The 20006-nt window shown below is 36.0% G+C and overlaps 1 protein-coding gene across 1 annotated transcript in view; it reads left to right on the plus strand.

Moving 5' to 3' along the window:
* SLC2A13 (solute carrier family 2 (facilitated glucose transporter), member 13) overlaps positions 1–20006 on the plus strand; it is a 426909-nt gene that overhangs the window by 79888 nt on the left and 327015 nt on the right. The window contains exon 4 of the mRNA XM_011936118.1: positions 5968–6127. Within this exon, the coding sequence (XP_011791508.1) occupies positions 5968–6127 (160 nt within the window). The remainder of the gene's footprint in view (positions 1–5967; positions 6128–20006) is intronic.

A 20006-nucleotide genomic window follows, 5' to 3' on the forward strand; every position in this document is an offset into this window, starting at 1 on the left:
GCTATATTTTCTTTCTTTAAAACAGATATTAGGTAAATAATGGGGGAAGTTTTTGCTCATTTATTTGAATATTTCTGGGGTTTATATAAATTGAGGACGGAATTACACAGATACATAATAGTGATTTGAGATAGACGCTAAAGATAAGCAGTAGTTTTACTTAACCATCCCTCCTTAATTGGAATAATGAGCTATGTCAAGGGTCAAAATTCCATTTGTTTTCCCAAAATGGAAAGTAGATTTTGGGGTGACAAAGCCTTCATGTCCAAGGTTTTTCAAAAGTGAGCTCTATGTTTAGAAATCCATAAGTTATAGTTTGCATGGGTTGCTTTTATTAATAGCAAGGTGTTAACAGGCCCTGTGTTTCACATGTGTGTATTGGACAGATGTGAGTAGACTGAGCACGGATCCTCCTACTTTTCCAGTTTCATAAAGCAGTTTTATGGTTTAAACTTGTCTAGTCCCAAATTATACAATTAATCATACTCAGTTTTCGTTTTTCTTACTAATTGTTCCAAGCTCTTTAACATGATGTCTGGTGGCAGTAAGTCACTTAGCAGGCAATAGGGGCAGGGAAGACAGAAGACTCTTCTGCTCCTAGAAGTTTATGTATGCTAGTCAAAGTAATAAGGTCAAAAATAAAATGTTTCTGAGACATTTCCAAAGGATCACATAAGCATGACACCCAGACCTTGAATGGCACGACACCCAGCCCTTGAATGGCACATTACAAAGGTTAGGGGACCTAGATCTGTGAGACCCATTTTGACATTAACTTGCCATGTGACTTTCTGAAAATCCCTTTATATTTGTCTGTGGGGCTGGGCTGCTTTACCTTTCATAGGGGGATAATAAATTATATCTGTCCCACCAGCCTGTTTATAGATTTATTTATTTATTTAGAGATGGAGTCTTGCTCTGTCACCAGGCTGTAGTGCAATGGTGCAATCTTGGGTCACTGTAACCTCTGCCTCCCGGGTTCAAGCGATTTCCCTGCCTCAGCCTCCCGAGTAGCTGGGATTACAGGCGCGTGCCACCATGCCTGACTAATTTTTTGTATTTTAGTAGAGACGGGGTTTCACCGTGTTGGCCAGGATGGTCTCAATCTCCTGACCTCGTGATCCACCTGCCTTGGCTTCCCAAAGTGCTGGGATTACAGGCGTGAGCCAGCTGCACCCAGCCTGGTAGGATGATTTTACATGATAAGACAAAATGGTAACATACAAAGCCTTTAAAAATAACATAGTATTGAAAGGTAAGGTAGATATTTGCTGGTCATCTACCTTCTCAGTTCCCCCTCCTAGTCCCTTAATTGTTGGACTGTTTCAGGATTCTATTCTAAGCATTCTTCTCATATGCCATTGAGTGATCTTGTCCATTTCCATAGTTTCAGTTATGTACATTGTCCACATAGAACCATCCTTTGAGCTCCACCTAGTTGTTTAACTCCCAAGCCCTACCTGGCCAAATCTCAGTTTGATGTTGCATTTGAAGAAATATAGTCCAGCAACTAAAAGCAATAGTATGGCAGAACTGCTCTTAACTTACTTCTCTTGAAGAATATAGTAGCATGTAGGTTACAAATCAGCATTATTTCTTAAAACCGCTATCATCTCCTCACTTCCACACTCAAGGCTTACTCCCTTTGTTACAGGCTCCCATTTTCTCCAGACTGACCCCGAGTCTCTCACTCACAACTGTTTTTTGTCTTTTTTTACTCTTCTCCCTACATACTTCATCATTTGCCCATGTTTTCTTTTCTCCACCCTTTTTTTGGCCTAGCATGATAAAAGCGCAAGAACTAGACTGACGAAGACCAAATTCTCCTTTGAGGATAAAGGAGAAGACAGGTTATTCTGGCGAAGACCTTATTGGGTAGGGGGAACAGAGAGGGGGTGGGACCACTCACATGTAAATAATCTGTATTCCCAGCACGCCATCAAGCACACCACTTACTATCTACTTCTATATTTCACAAAGTGCCTCTGACTCAATCCATCTATGACCTGACCTTATTATCTTGTACTCAAACTTCATTTTTGCCCCTCCTTATCCTTGTACAAAGTGCCCATCATGCTCCTAATTACTTTTTCCTGACATCGAAACATCATCCTCAGCTTCTTTCTCTCCTTATCCTTCACATGCTATTCATATTCTCTTTAACCTAGATACCAAAGACATAATTCTTAAATCTCTTCATTTCAGTCCATCTCCATTGCTGCCACTGTATGTGTTGCTTCCCTGCAATCAATTTTCCATACTCCAACCAGAATGATCCTTTAAAAACATGAACCTGATCATGCATCTTCCTCTTCTACCCTATTCAGAGGCTTGTGTGTGCTAAGCCCTTAATTTGGCATTTAAGATCCTTTACACTGTGGTTGATCTTTGCCCATTTCTCTAAAAGTAGTCCGCCACCCCTTCCTCAGCAGAATGCATATCTTCCTGCCTGAAGGCCCATATCTAAGCTGATCTGATTGTCTGCAGTACCTCCCAACTCTCCCCTACCTCCAACCTACTCTCACTTTCTTACTCACTACATCTCAGCTTAAATATGACTTCTATCCAAGGCCCTGCTGACTCCTCAGGCTGGGCTGGTCCCTTTGCTATAGCCTGATGTTCCTCACACTTCCCCTTTGACAAGACCCATCCCACTCAACCAGCAGACCCTAAGCTCCATGAGGACGGAGCTCATGTCTCTCTCCTAGAGCACTGTCACCAAAATGCTTAACACAGTGCCGAGCTCAGACCCAGAGTCTGATGAATACTCACTGATTAATGGATGCTGCTTCCATGACTCAGGCACCCTCTGTCTCTTCCATCTTATCTGCACGCATATTCCGCCTCACATTTTCTATTTATCTCTCAGAAAACCCTGTGCCATTTCATTTATTTTAAGCTCATGTTCTGTGCAAAATTGACTGTCCAACCTTTCCAACTACCACCTGGTCATTGTCAGCATGCCACAGTGGAAGCCAGTGTATAACTTTATTATGACCCTTTACCATGTTATTTTGAAGTTAATTACTAGATTGTATGCTTTTGTGAGTAGGTTTTGTGTGTGCTTTCCCTCATAGCAGAAACCCTATTTTGTTTGTACTCATCCTTATAATCCTGTCACCTATTATAGGTTGAATTGAATGGAAAGAATTGTGATGCCTCATAACTAGAGATGATAATAAGAATAAAAATAATTGCTGATATTATTGACTACCTTCTGTAAGCCAGGCACAGTTTTAGGTGCTTTACTTAGCTCATTGAATCCTCTCAACTCCTATGAAGGAGTTACTTTTACTTTTATTGTTCCCATTTTATAGATGAGGAACTTCAGACCCAGAAAAGTTAAGTTGTCCAAACTTAACCAGCTGATAAGTGGCAAGGCTGGAATTAAAATCCACTGGTTCCAGAGCCTCCCCTTATTTATAATGATTGGTCAATATAGTTTGTGCCATCAAAATTGGGTTTTAGAATCTTGCTGTCTGCTTTAAATTCTGATTCTTCTACCTACTCATCGTGTGACCTGGGGTATGAAAAATGGAGATAATTACACGCCCTTGAAGGGGATATCCTGAGGATTAAATAAGATAATTAGTCCCTGTAAAATATCTGCTGAATGTAGGCAGTTGTCGCAGTGTTAAATCAGCGTGAGCACTCATTGAACTGAAGGTCTTTTATGGTTCTTTCCAACTCCAAATCCAGTAAGTCTGTCTTCAGTCTTTACCCGTTGTCAGTATGTGCTACTTTCAAAGCTCTGATGTTTGTTTTAAATAATTGAGCTTTATCAGGGTCTGAGGACATACCTGTGTTTCTGTCAAGTAAAATCTATGTTTTTTTTTTTTTTGACAAGCATGTGTTGCCTGAAACCACAGTCCTGATTTCCCATGCTCAAATCTGTGGCTGCATGGCTAAATAAAGAGCTGTGTCTAAAGAGAACAACCAAATTCCCGTTCATAGACAGAACAAAGCCGAAAAAGAAATCCAAATGATAAATTATTGTTTGATTTATGAAAGTTTGAGATGTTCTAATAGTGAAAGAACTAAAAAGAGTATACAAATCCCTTGTCAACGTTTTCAGTAGATGTTTATTTCCTCTTTCCAAGTTAGATGAGGGCATTTCAGGGTGGTCTGTGCCGTTAAATTGATTAGCAGTCAAATGGAAACTTCAGCTGCTTAGGTGATGATTTAATTGTGAAGACTGTTAATACTGTGTCCATTAGCACATGCTTACTATTCTGTGAAACTCAAAGTCATAAGATTATTGACAGGCACTACAGTAGCAAACAACATTGGTGGAAATTAGTATCTAATTCTGATACTTAATGGTTTGACTTATGTGCAAATTTAACAACTACTTATCAGTAGTTATGCAATAACACAGTGAATTTTCCCAAATAAATATATATTACCTAAATAAATCTTGCTTATCTGTTCATTTATGTATGTATTTGCCTTGTTCAAAGATGTAACAAAGCAAATAAAAATAGAGGAAAAATTTACCTATGATAGGATAAATTACAACTGTTACGGCATTAGAAGAGAGTTTGTGTCACAAAATAATACCTTGAAGTCCAGAACATTGGATGGAGGTGGGCCTCTCTGACTGCATACATAGAAAGGGAAATGAAAAAGGCTGTGATTTATAATAGCCATCAACTAACAAAAATCACTTGTAGAAAAGTACAACTATTGCAGTTACATAGAGAAATGTCTCTTGCTGTACGCAATATAATAAATAGTACCTTCAACAGCCCTTGTACAGAAAACACAGCAACAGGTTTCTTAGTACTGATTCCTTCAACGCAAGCTATTTTTTGCAATCACAAATTTGTTAAAAAGCAATTTGTTAAAAGCAATTCTATATAGATCTGTTTTATTCATTTTATTGATATTCTGGCTTAATCTAAGGATTGATTTATAGTATCTACAGATATAAAAATTAAAATTTGTAGGTAATTATTTTTTATGGAGACTTTGTTAAGTATTGATTAGATACAGCAAATCAATATCTGTCCAACCTTTGGGTAAGGCTGAATACTATATAACAGGCTAAATAATACTAAATACTAAAATTGGCTAAATAATCAGACATACATGGAAATTGCAGGTGCCACAAGAGGGCGAGACTTTAAGAAATCATTTGGATTGGCTCAAAGTTCTGTACTATACAACTTTAGGTTTTTAAATACACAGAGCCTCAAGATCACCTCTGGAGAATTTTAAAAGGACAGTTTCATCCCCCACCTCTGTAGTTCTCTGTTTAGTAGGTCTGGGGTTGGTGAGGTAAGAGCAACTTTATTTAAATAAAAAAGTTGCGTAAGTAATTCTGATTATCAGTGAAGTTAGAACTACTGCCATAGAGAATGCTGCATTAATTTCAGATAGAAAAAAATTTAAAGTTAATATAACCAAATATACCTTAGCTGTAAACTCTTTTATTCTGAAATGTACACCTAACCAATTGAATAAGGTGATTTAACATATGAATTTCTTATTAGTAAACCAATTAAAAGTTTTGGCACATCCACTGGCCTCTAACTATGTTTTTGAATAGTTAATATGTATCCTAAGATAACTTTTTATTCTCACTATTGTCTGATTACATTTCCATATAAACTAAAAATATTTCAGTAATCATTCTATCTAGAAAACTTTATTTTTGTATTTTTAGTCCTCAAGAAGTTATAAAGCATACTGATATGCACTCTGAAATTATCTTAGGCCTTTAGTGGTGCTTTCATTTGTAGACTTTCAAGTGATAATATGAAAAATGATATCTCACATACATTTTTACTGGTCTGCAGTAGCCCCAAATTGTTATGAACAGAATCTTAAATATGTGGTAAACTTGTGTTTAAAGTAGAAAACCAAGCCCATATATGTAAGTGTATGCCTAAATCTAGCATTAGTATTTATTACAACAGAAATCTCGAGTAAATGTCTCACGTTTACTTTTCATTGTTTTTATAGGCATTGCTTCTATGACAGTGCCAGTGTACATTGCGGAGGTCTCACCACCCAATTTAAGAGGCCGATTAGTCACCATTAATACCCTCTTCATCACAGGAGGGCAGTTCTTTGCAAGTGTTGTTGACGGAGCCTTCAGTTATCTCCAGAAGGATGGATGGAGGTTTGTAAATACTTTTTACATTTAATTTTTCAAATCTTGATTTGGGGGAAGGGGAGAAAAATTGACAAATCATAGTCAAAATATAACTGTGTGTTTTGAATCATTATAACTAATTTATAAGTAGGTGGCATTTAGCAAAACTGAAAGTGGACAAGAAGCTGATATTTATTTTGATGATAGACAAAGAACCTACCATTAAGAATTGATATTTACCGGGCTTTTTTAGCATTTAGGTGACATTTCTCACACGATGTGCAATCTTTTGCAATATTTGTTTAAAAATGAATGCAGTGATAAATATATATGGAGTTTGTGAATTCTAAAATGATTTACAAGCTGTTTATGAACTACAGATACAACTAACATCCTTTTTGCATTCTGGAAGCTACATTTTGATCTGGAAGAAACCTAGTGTTTAAAGATAAAAATTTACCTCTATAAAAAGATACATGTGAGTTTAAAATATACAAATTATTCCTTGATATTTGGCTTATTTTGAATCAATAAATGACAAAAGTGGTTTTAAGACTGCTTTAAAATAAATACAAACTAAATATTAAAACAAAATCTTATGTTAAAGCTTAAAAGATATTATGGGCTCTGGATTTTGATATCTTTATAGTACTCGTGTAACTGTTCCAGAGAAATTTTATTAAAAGGCAGTAGAGGTTATACAATATTGCCTATCTTGTTTTCTTGCCTCTACTTAATAGAACATATCTTTATTCAATATTTACTTCTCTGTAGGTACTGGGGAATAGAATATTCAACAAGATAAACTCAAACCCTTGCTTGCTTAGCTTTTACAGTGTTGATGGTAATCCTCAACAGTAGAAAAAAAAATGTGTAGGCCGGGTGTGGTGGTTCATGCCTGTAATATCAGCACTTCAGGAGGCCAAGGTAGGCGGATCACTTGAGGTCAGGAGTTTGAGACCAGCCTGGCCAACATGGTGAAACCCGGTCTCTACTAAAAATACAAAAATTAGCCAGGTGTGGTGGCACACACCTGTGATCCCAGCTACTTGGGAGGCTGAGGCAGGAGAATCGCTTGAATCCAGAAGACGGAGGTTGCAGTGAGCCGAGATTACACCACCGCACTCCAGCCTGGACAACAGAGCGAGACTCCATCTCCAAGAAAAGGGTGTAATGTGATGTGGACCCAGGGAATTAAACCTCTGTGTAAGAAGCACGATAAACCTTGTAGCTTAGGATGTGCCATTAAAGACCTAAACGGGCAAAGTTTTAATTAAAAGTCATGTGAGAAAACTCTCTGAAGCTAATGAGGGCCTACATTTGTAAGGACCATTAAGAGGAGGACACAGTTTTTAAAACGGTTGTTGTGTCTGCAGATGTTGCTAAACTGAAGCAGGAAATTTCTTTTTTCTTGTTTTTTTTCTGCTCAGCAGATGAAGAGAAAGAGGAAAGATGGTAACTGTTTTCAGCATAACCTGGTATTTTAAGTTTTTCTTGTAAATACAATGGAAGTCAGTCTTTCAGCTTGCATGTCTTTAAGAAGTTCTAAATCATCAATTTATATTTTGTTAAAAATTTTTATTAATGTAACTAATATAGATATATTCAAATGCATGGCATGTATAGTTGCATAAATCACATTTTTCACTTAGGCATAACAATTATGAAATTTTTCTCAGTCCTGGTTAGGAAAGAGAAAGATCACCCAGTAGTGACAATACATTTATTAATGTGGTGTGCCTGTGTAAAAGTGGAGGTGTTGGGACAAGCCTGAAACCCCCTTCCAGAGGCCAGGAGACATCATAGGCAGACCCGGATTAAAATATGTTTTTTACCATTCATTAGCTAAGCACCTCGAACAAGTCATTTAGGCCCTCTGAGCTTCACTTTTCTATAAAGTAGAACCAGAAATACTTACAAAATTATTGTGGGATCCAAATTACTTATTATATGTAAAGTGTTTAGCCTAGCGCTTGGCACATGGCAGATAATAAATGAAGAATCACACTATTAGTTGCTGTTCTGATGAATTGAGTAAAGGATGGGTGCTACTATTGATGTTGTCAGAGAGGCTGAAAGAAAATCAACATTCTATGGTATCTGTTTTCTTTATTGGCAAGAATGATGCTTCAAGATGGTAGGGCAGAAGACTAGAGATAAAAAGATTTAAAGTGTATTGCTGCTGTGGGAAGCATGAGAAGGAAAAGACTAGGGACAACACATGATTTCCAAGTAACCATGGAATCCCAGCTGAAGCTGGAGACACATATTTGCACTAAAGCCACTTAGCATGCTCGTGTTTATTTTTCCGGCAATATTGGATTGCCTAGGGGTGAAAAAATAAGAGTATGGGAAAACTAACTCTGGTTGATAAGATAGACCCAGGGTATTAACAGCCAGATTGTTTTGAAGCCAATTTATTGTTTGCATGAATACACATTTAATTATGTATACATGCAAACATGTTTCCCTTTTTTTAGGTGAATTTTCTCTGTTATGTCTTCTGTTATCTAGTATCCTTATCAGTGTATTTATCTCATCTGACTCCTGGGCTAATAGGAATGTGGTTATAAGCAAATAAAGATTGAAGTGCTACCTTAGTATTAACTTTAGACTCTGGAATTGACAACAATGATAACTTATTCATAATTATAACAATAGATAACTCATCACTTTTATAGCAATATGTTTCAAAATCTTAAGGAAAAATCTTAAGGAAAATGTGGGTCTAAATATATCATGTAAAATTTCTTTTTCATGCTCATATTTTTATATATCTTCATGTTAGATGTCCTCAGTCTTCAAAGAATTTGAATATTTTTAATTTGTTTTATTTCCCTTTTTGACTTTTATTGCTTCTGAAACTCTACCTCAAGTTTCTAATGTTTAATTTTATACTATAATAACCAGTGTCCCGAATTTACTGGTCTTGCATTATAGTGGCAAACAGTTAGCCTCTGGTAGCAAATACTATTTGATCCTAACCAAAATCTTGACAGGTTAGTGGAATTGGTATTATTCTCATTTTGCGGATTAAAAACTTGATGCTCAGAGAAGTTAAATATTAGCCTGAGATCACATGGCTATTACTTGGCCTTGGCAGAGATTAGTTTCAAGTCTTCTTGTTCAAAAGCTAACTCCCTTCTTCCTCATGGTTCTGCTTTCAAGCATTTATAATTATTGATTATTTTAAGCATTGATTAAATGCTTAAATATTGATTATTCAAGCATTGATATCATTATTGATAATTATTGATAATTTCAAGCCATAATTATTGATAATTTTTACAGTAGTGATTGGATTAAGACAGATGGAAGATGAAATCAATTGACAGAAAAGCATTTATATTTTGATGTTGTTGAAACATTATAGTTCACCTTTTATGCCAGATGGGTCAAAGTTTCTGTTCTCTTATTGTTTGAATATCATAGAAATAAATTGTTTTCTGCTGAACAACTGGAAGTTTACTTTTTCTAGAAAAAAGAATTGCCAGTAGCAGATTCAATGTTCTATTTTTCTGGCACTTCAGTGTCATAGTACTTTCTGTACTGGGAAGGACACCATCTGGCTTCATGAAGAAAGAGGAAATCAAATTTTGAAAATATTGTTAAAGATTTGATTTTTTTAATGAAAACAACTTTATTGCGATGTAATTCACGCACCATTCAACTCTTCCATTTACATTGTACAATTATTTGGTTTTTAGTGTATTCACAGAGCTATGCAACCATCGCCATAATCAAATTTAGAATATTTTCATCACCCTAAAAAGAAACCTTGCATTCCTTAACCATCACCCCCTAGGCCCCCAAACTGTCCCACATTTAGGCAACCATTAATGTACTTTGTGTTTCCATAGGTTTATGTATTCTGTATATTTCATATATGAATATGTGGTTCTTTATGACTGGCTTCTTTCACTTAGCAAATTTTCAAGGTTCATCTAAGTTGTGGTATGTGTCAGTACTTCATTTCTTTTTATAGCAAATAATAATGTGGATATGCCACATTTTGTTTATTCATCAGTTGATAGATATTGTTAACATTTTGGGGCTATATAAATAATGATGCTATGAACATTTGTGTACAAATTTTAGGATAGACGTAGGCATTTACTTCTCTTGCATATATGCCTAGCAGTGGAATTGCTAGGTCATATGATAACTGTATTTAGCTTTTTGAGGATTGTCCAGACTGCTTCCAAAGTGGTTGTGTTATTTTACATTCCCACAAGCAAAGTATGAGGGTTTCAATTTTTCCATGTCCTAGTAAACACTTGTTATTTGTCTTTTTTGATGACAGTCATCCTAGTGGGTGTGAAGTGGCATCTGATTGTGGTTTTGATTTGCATTTCTGTAATGAGTAATCATGAGGATAACTTGTTTTTTTCCTAATATATTGTAGTGTTGATAAAGATGGCAGAGATGTTTCGATAGTTAATGATAAAGTTCTATTGCTGTTTGCCCTTTTCTTTGCAGATATATATAGTTTTTTTATTTTTATTTTTGTTTTTAGTAGAGATGAAGTTTCACCATGTTGGCCAGGCTGGTCTCAAACTCCTGACCTCAAGTGATCCACCTGCCTCAGTTTCCCAAAGTGTTGGGATTACAGGTGTGAGTCACCATACCTGTCTTCTTTGCTAATATTTTTAAATCTTACTTCATGAACATAGTGAGATTTACTCACTATACTTCAAGCAAACAAAAATGGCCTTTTCGAAAATTGCTTAGTTAAATCCTGGCTCATCAGTAAATATATAGTAAGTGAACTTAGCCATCAAAATGATCTGTCTAGAAAACTTATCTGGGCATGCCACTGGTAAAATGTTTCAAGACTGTCTATTTCCTACAGGAAAAAAAAAATTCCTTATCATGGCTTGTAGTACCCAATCCATGCATGCTTTTAAAGATTTTTCTCACCAGTGTTGTCCCCTACTCCGCTTTATGTAATACCCAGGCTTATAAACCATCCACATCTTGCTTTGTCATGTTTCTAGGTTTTTTTTTTTTTTTTTTCCTCCTTATGCTCTTTTTGCCTGTAGTGTCTCCCTAGCCTATCCAGGGATTCTTGTCCACCTCCTGTTCATCCTGTAAATCTCTGCTCATGAATCACGGAAACTCTGTTCCTTTGTCTTTTCATAATACTTTCTACAAAGCTCCATTTTTATATTCACTATATTATTTTGAACTACTTGCTTATTTTTCTATCGTCTCTCATTCATTTTGGAATTCCTAAATGTCACTGACTTTTTACTCATTTTTAGATCTAGGAAGGGCCCAGAACATAGTAAATATTCAGTAAATGTTTATTGAACTGAGCTGAAATTGACTGGGCTCTAGGGAAGGGACTCTTAATCAGCATAAAAAGATACTGATTATAAACCAAAATACCAATGTATTAATTTATACAGAGGAATATATATATACTTCATAGATAGCTGAAAATTAAATTATTAATTATATGTGTTTTTGAGGATAAAAATAAGAGAAAGAAGATTAGTTTCTGAGCCTATGAAAATTTATCTCCTTCAGAAGAATATACCTCCCTGGGAACCTGGAAACTTTCATTATTTTCTGTTTGATAATGCTGAGTTTCAAATGAGTGTTTCTGTGTTTACAAGTATATGGTCATCATGTGATTTGTATTAATAGGGATAAGTATATATACAGAGAGGCTAAATTTTTCTGTTTTATGCTGATTTTTACTCATCTTATTCCTAGACTTACTTTAAAAAAAAAAAACCACAGGCTTTTCTTATTCCACCTCACTGAACTACGTACAACCATTTGTTAAATGTCTGGTTGTACTAGTCATTTTCATGTTTCATCATTTAATTGATGTGATATAGGTATTGAATGAGAAATACAAAATACTAGCCTGGGAACCTCTATAGGAGAGATTTTACTGAGTATCCTGAGGCTGACTCATGCACAATGTGAGACATGCTAAGTTTTGAGGAATTGATGGGACTCAGGTGGACACAGGTGGATATGGGAGGCAGAGTGTAGACCAAGAGGGAGTAGGATCAGGGAGGATTGAGGCTACAGTGATGATGTACATAAGAGGCTGAAGCCAGATTCCAATGGTCTATGAATTCAAGTCCAACTTCTGTCTATAGGCAAAGGGAATTTATTATTTTTTTAGCAGAGTATGCCATGATAGGAGTCAAAGATCACCATGGCAGTGATGCCCAGAACTAACTGGGGCTCTCGCCTCTTGGGTAGATTTAGGAAACCTATTTATGAGGCTGCTGCCAAGGTACAGCTGTGAGGTTATACTTTTGGAGTCATCAGTTGGTATAGAAATGATTCAGTAATTCATTCAAAAAGAATTTCTTGACACTTTCTGCATACTAGTCTTGTATTTAATACTAAAGATGGAAAGATGGATAAGAAGTGCTCCTGTCCTGAAGCCTCTAATGGCCTAATATAGGAGAGAGACTTTTTTTTCAGTCTGTTAAGTAAATGATGGATATAGTGTTATAGGAACTCCCAAGAGGAGTGAATAACTTAACCTCACAACAGAAAGATATTTGAGATTTTTGAATAAAATAATTCCAGGTACAGTGAGGGAGAGGTAAATTCTAGGTGAAATGTAATCTTCGAAGGCCCTGTCATCTGAAAGAGCCAGTCAGGTTTGGACAAGAGTGAGAAGTTAGAGCAGCTAGGAGGAGGGCTATGATGATCTTCTGGGAGTTTGGGGGTGAAGCAGGAAGGCCGGCCTTTAGTGGGTGTGGATGGAACTTGAAATCCTTTGCTCTTACTTTCATAACACATCAGATTTGGGTTTGTTTATTGAAAGCCTCAAAATATTTTTTTAAATCAATATTAATTTTAGATGGATGAATTGATGAGCCTCTGTCCCCTATAATATTAGCTCACACTTGTAATCCCAGCACTCTGGGAGGCCAAGGCAGGTGAATCATAAAGTCAGGAGTTCAAGACCAGCCTGGCCAAGATGGTGAAACCCTGTCTCTACTAAACAAATACAAAAATTAGCTGGGTGTGGTGGTGGGCACCTGTAATCCCAGTTACTCAGGAGGCTGAGACAGAGAATTGCTTGAACCCATGAGACAGAGGTTGCAGTGAGCCGAGATCGCGCCACTGCACTCCAGGCTGGGTGACAGAGCGAGACTCCATCTTCATGTCAGTAAGATGCTTCTCAGAATGATATTTAAATGCGGATGTTATTTCTAAACAAATTTATGCTGGAGAATGTGTTCTTATAATTTCATGCTAATAGATCAGTGGTACTTGGCTCTATATGAAATGTAGAATATGAGTCAATCACTATCTTACAAATATAAGTATGCAGTGGCCATTTTAAGAATGATAGATTTAGATAACACATGTATTAATTGTGGCAAACAGTCTGATTACAAGTAAATACCTGCCGGGTGCCATGACTCAACACCTGTAATCTCGGCACTTTGGGAGGCTAAGGCGGGTGGATCACCTGAGGTCAGGAGTTTGGGACCGCCCTGGCTAACATGGTGAAACCCCATGTCTACCAAAAAAATACAAAAATTAGCTGGGTGTAGTGGCACGTGCCTGTAATCTCATGAGGTGGGAGAATCTTGAACCCCAGAGGCAGAGGTTGCAGTGAGCCAAGATCGTGCCACTGCACTCCAACCTGGGTGACAGTGTGAGACCCTTTGTCAAAACAACTCCCAAAAGTAAATACCTTAGTGCTGAAGATAGAAATACGACTGTTTATCATGAAGATATTACAGTGTGATACGAAAAATATGTTTAAGATTTGCTTTCACAGCATATGAATTAATTTATCTAAGCTCTAATATTCTCACCTAGCTGGTGTTCCAGCAGTTATACAATATTGTTTACAGGATCAAATGAGTTAGTAGCGGTGAACATACTTACAAACTCCTCACTGCTATTAGGTATTGTTTGCTGTTATCTTCAGAATGCTTTAGGTTAAGTCTCTATATTCGGCATTTAAGTTGGCAATAAAAATTGCTCTCACCTTCAGTTACCTGATTTTTTTCCAGGAAAATGTAAACATGGTTTGGTAATGACAGAGCAGTTTGTGTAAGTCTAATTCCCCTGAAGATGACCATTATAAACATGGGCAGAATGTATGTATGTATAGAGCAATGGATGATATTTAGGATACTGAAAATACTCTTTATTATACTTTAATGGTAGATACATGCCATTATACATTTGTCCAAACTCATGAACTATACAGCACCAAGAGTGAAACCTAATCTAAACTTTGGACTATAGGTAATAATGATGTGCTAATGTGGGCTCATCTCTTGCAACAAATGTCCCACTTTGGTGGAAGATGTTGATAATCAGGGAGGTTATGCATACGTAGGCAGGAAGTGTATGGGATATCTCTGTACCTTCCTCTCAATTTTATGATAATAGCAAAAAAGTTGGAGGCAGTAAATGGAATTATATATTTGTGAAATAGTGCAGCAGTATCTCCAGGTAGACTGGTAAGTGAAAGATACATGTTTTTATCTGTAGAACAATGACTAGAATATATTACAAAAAGAAACACATAAGAAGCCATATGAGCATGAAAATGGAATATTTAAAATATTTGGATAAGCTGAATAAATGCAATAAATTAAGAACACAGGAATGAATAAGAGATGGCACAAATAGCAAATAGCAAAATGGTATACCTAAAACACATTTATGGTAATAATTACATTAAATGTAAAAATTATTGTGTACTAAAAATGTGACACAGGTATACATTGTCTAAAGAGACACACTTTAATGCTATTAGATTCAAAGTGAAAGGTTGGGAAAAGATATAGTACACAAAAGTAAGTATAGGAAGGCTGGTGTGGCTATATTAATAGTTACACAAAGTAGACTTCTGGAGACACAGTATTAGCAGAGATAAAGAAGGACATTTTCTAATGACAAAAGAGCCAAGTCATCAGAAATGATAATGGTACAAAATGTGTAGTTTATCTAATAAGATAGCTTCAGAATACATGAAGCAAAAATTGTCAGCTGGCAGTTAGCCAACAATGTGAATGCACTTAATTCTGTAGAGCTGTATACTTAAAAATGGATAAAATGGTAATTTTATTTATATTTTACCACAATAAAAAATAGGCAAATCAGGCTTATATTTGCAACATTTTTAACTCTTTTTTTTTAACAATGATAGAACATCTAGATATAAGATAGGTTATAAAAAAGCAGTCCAGTACTATTAAATACCTTGTCAAAATTGACATTTGTAGACTGCTGCATCCAACAACTGCACTATACATATTATTTTCCTTTCCTTTCCTTTTCCTTTCTTTTCTTTTCTTTCTTTACTTTTTTTTTCTGTTCTTTTTTTTTTTTTTTTTTTTTGAGACAGGGTGTTGCTCTGTCACCCAGACTGGAGTGCAGTGGCATGAACATGGCTCACTGCAGCCTTGACCTCCTGGGCTCAAGCAACCCTTCCACCTCAGCCTCCTGAGTAGCTAGGACTAGAAGCAAATGCCACCATGCCCATTAATTTTTGTATTTTTTTTTTGTAGAGACAGGGTTTTGCCATGTCTTTAAACTCCTGGGCTCAAGTGATCCACCCACCTGGGCCTGGGATTACAGGTGTGAGCTACCACACCTGGCCTTACGTATTATTTTTCAAGTTTACATTAGACAGTCTCCAGAATTCATCATATCCTGGGGTATAAAATAAATGTTAATAATTTATTAAATAAATAAACGAAAGATATGTCCCCTGACCATAGCAGAATTAAATTAGAAACGGTAACAATAAGATAGCCAGAAAAAGCTGCAAATATTTGTAAATTAAAGTAGCATGTTCTAAATAATTCATGGGTCTAAGGGGAAATCAGAAGGAAAATTGGAAAATAGCTTTGAATGGAAAGAAAATACAATATATTAAAATTTGTGAAATGCAGCTACAGCAGTGCTTAGATGAAAATATGTAGCTTAAAAGCGATTACAGTAGAGAAGAGGAAAGGTTTAAAGTCAGTGATCTAAGTTTCATGTTAAGAAGCTAGAAAAATAAGAGCTAATTAAAACCAAACAAAACAAAGAATGAAACAATAAACAGCAGAAGTCAATGTAACAGTTGGTTCTTTGAAAATATTAATAAAATTGATAAACTGGCTATGATTGATTAAACTGATGAAGAAGAAAAAGATAAAGTACAAATTATCAATATTAGGAATAAAAGAGGGCATGTCATTTTATGGACATTGTGAGGATAATGAAGGAATACTGTGAACAACTTTGTGCCAATAAATTTACCAACTTAGATGGGATGGTCATTTGCTTGACAATCACAACTTACCAAAAATGGACATAAAATGGAAAATTCGAGTATCCCTGTATTTATTAAAGAAGCTAAATCCTGATTAATAAGTTACTTGCAAAGCAAGTTCCTGGCCCATATAGAATTTTTTTTTTTCTTTTTTTGAGACCGAGTCTCACTCACTCTGGCACTCAGGTGGCTGCAGTGCAGTGGCACGATCACAGCTCACTACAGCATCGACCTCCTAGGCTCAAGGGATCCTTCCACCTCAACCTCCTGAGTAGCTGGGACCACAGACACATGCAACCACACCCAGCAAATCTTTGTATTTTTTGTAGAGTTGAGGTTTCACCTTGTTGCCTGGGCTGGTTTTGAAATCCTGAGCTTAAGCAATCTACCCACCGCAGCTTCCCAGATTTCTGAGATTATAGGTGTGGGCCACTGCACCCAACCCCTGGCGAAGGCTATAAAATATTTAAGGAAGAAATAGCTTCAATTTTAAACAAAAACTTTAAGAAAATTAAGGTAGAATAAACACTTCCCATGAAGGTTTTTGAAGCCAGCATAATTCTAATACTAGGGCCTGAATTGTTACAAGAAAAGTAAATTTGAGTCCAATTTCATGAACACAGACCAAAAAGTATCCTTAACAACAAAAAATTAGTAAAACTGAACCAAGCAGTATGTAAAAGGGGAATAAATCATGACCCAGGAAGGTTGGTTGGTTTAGCATATGGAAAAATAATCCATGCAAGTTACCATATTGAAATTATTCAGTGGAGGCAAACCTGTATGATCATCTCAGTATATGCAGAGAAAATATTTGAGAGAATAACATTCATTTATGATAAAACCTTTCAGCAAACCAGAACAGAAAATGACATCCACACAAAAAAAATTGCAGCCAACTTTATTCTCAGTGGTGAAAAAATGATGCTTTCCCTTATGACTGTTTGCTAGGCAAAGATATCCACTATCATCACTTACATTCATTCAACCAGAAAAGTTGATTCTAAAATTTTTATGGAAAATCAGAGGACCTAAAATTGCTAAACTATCTCAAAGAACAAAGTTGGAGGATTCAGTGTCTAATTTCAAGACTTATTATAACACTAAAGTAATCAACACAGTCTGGTAACAGTAGATAAATGAATCAGTGACATAGAAGGAACAACCATATGAATGAATTTTTAAAATATTGTGCTGACTAAAAGAAGCTAGACACAAAACAGTACATTCCCCATGATTCCATATGAAGTTCATCAATGTGCTATGGGGACAGATGTTTGATCAGTGGTAGTCTATGGCAATGGGGATTGACTGGAACAGGGGTATAAGAGAACTTCCTCGAATTATGGAAATGTTCTCTTTCTTGATTGAGATAGTGTTTACAAGGGTGTGCATATTTTCTTAAAATTCAGAATGGTTATACCTTGGATCTCTGCATTTTCTTGTATATAAATTTTACCTAAAAAATAAATTAATTTCAGCCTTATGGTGGATTTCTCTGATATATTCCTGTTCTGCCTTGGCCAGTGAATAATATAAATGTTTCTGCCGGAATGTTTTTCTAATAGCTTCTGTTGGAATAACTGCTCTCCTTACTCCCCCTACACTGGGCCTAAACCCCTATCATGGCAGTTAAAGAATCCTATTATGTTTGATGATTAGTGGAGTATAGGTTACTTGAAGCAAGGAATGTCTGTTGATCATTACTGTTTCTCTGTAATCTGTAACTGAAAGCTTTTCATGGATTCTCAGGGTTTGGGAGAAAAAAAAGGATTTGTGTATATTTAAGAAGTGTGTACATTATTTTCAGCAATAGTACTGTGGATTTTGTGCAGGTCTTAATGTATTTTGCCATACAGTTTAAAACTACCTAATATTAGTGCAAAATGCCACATTCATTGATTTCAGCAGTATCACATTCTGTCAGAATACATTTTGCTTCTTCCACTATAATCATGACATTTTAAATAACCCTGGCCAAGCCACTTATATGCTGATACTAATTTACTTGGTGGCGTCTTCTCTTAAGCTATGTAGACAGAGTTAATATTTTGTTATGTTTACTTACCTGGTAATGATGGTTTGTTTGTTTGCAGTTTACACAGAATCTTTCTCTAGGTAACACAGGAGTTGATCATTTGCGGATCATATATTACCTGCATTTAACGTGAAAGATTCCAGCCGTGCACATTGAAATTTTTCTTATGTACCTTCAGCTGTGGTCTTATGTTTATTCTGTAGCTGCCATCCGATTATCAAGTGTATCAGTCATCAGGGTGCATGTTTTACATGGTCCTTGGTGGCAGAGGAAAAGTAGCCTTCCAGCCTGGGATCTCAATGTGGCAATGTTTTCTTTTCTGCTAAAATAGACTTGTGAAGCATGAACTAAAATTTAAAAATGTGTTACCAAGTAAGTTGCTGTAACATAACTTTGACAACTGGCTGAATTCAGTGTTATCTGTTTGCATCTAAAACTTTTGCATTAAGTAGAAACATATTACATAAATCGTAACTTACGTTTGGTGACCATGTTATCATGTAAATATCTAGTTATTGATCAATAACGATGACCATTTCTTTTGTAAATCCATGGATAGAGATCTTTTAGTAAACACATCGCTCATGTGATTATTCCTTCAGTATATGAAAGATTCAAAATTCGTTTGGAACATTGAACAATGTAGTTGGATAGCTCTGGATGTAGAGCTGAGGGCACAGTGTTCTTGGATGAGGTTGAAGGGGTTTAAGTTATGCTTTTTTAAGGGGAAAATGTTTCACTGTCCTGTTTATCATTGGGAAGTTCTAGCTGGGGGGGATGCCATCCCTGGGTAAGTTTATTCATGGTGCTCAGTGATTAGCTTTAGTGCTTGGCATTTAACATACATTCAGGAGATGTTTCCTGGGTAAATAGCTGAGTAGCAGCTCAGAGAAATCACAAGGCTTAGCTTTCCAAGCAAACACAATACATCTTCATTAGGTAGTGTTTTCAAATAATCTGCTGATTCTAATTGCTAACCCTTTTTATTTTCGGTGAACTATTGCAGGAGAAAAAGATTTTGAGTTTATTTTATAGTTATTTGTGAAAGGATGCCAACTTGAAGCTATAGAATTTTAAAGAATGAATCATCTTAATATTTATAATATTCCTCTGAGCTATTCAGAACGGGCTAACATGGACACGATTTGTTAATCAATAGCAAAAGTGCAAGCCAGAAGACAGACCAGAAATAAAACTTAATTGGAATTACAGATACAATTTTTTCATTTCATTTTTTTTTTTTTTTTTAGTTTAAGACAGCATTGGATGTTATTAGAGAATTTGCTAAAAAGCCTCACTGTACTCAGGATGACATTTCAGAGATAGTGAGCCAATCTTAGTGTTTTAGAAAGTATCAAGATTATCTGTGACTAAAATATATGAGGTGGTTATTTTGCTTGGAACCATAGTTTTGACAATATGAAGTTGGGAAACCAGTAAGGAAGTGATAGTTGACCTGTACCTTAATGCTCTCATGACCTGTTGGGAGGATAACTGGCTAAATGAGTATGATGTCTGAAAGCCTTTCCTGTGCCTCTCAAAGTGAAAAGTGTCTTCTCTTAGTAGAATTCAGCTCCTCAAGGGCTATAAAAACAATT

Source organism: Colobus angolensis, unplaced genomic scaffold (assembly GCF_000951035.1).
Source record: "Colobus angolensis palliatus isolate OR3802 unplaced genomic scaffold, Cang.pa_1.0 Scaffold150, whole genome shotgun sequence".
In the NCBI taxonomy this organism is placed as follows: Eukaryota; Metazoa; Chordata; class Mammalia; order Primates; family Cercopithecidae; genus Colobus; species Colobus angolensis.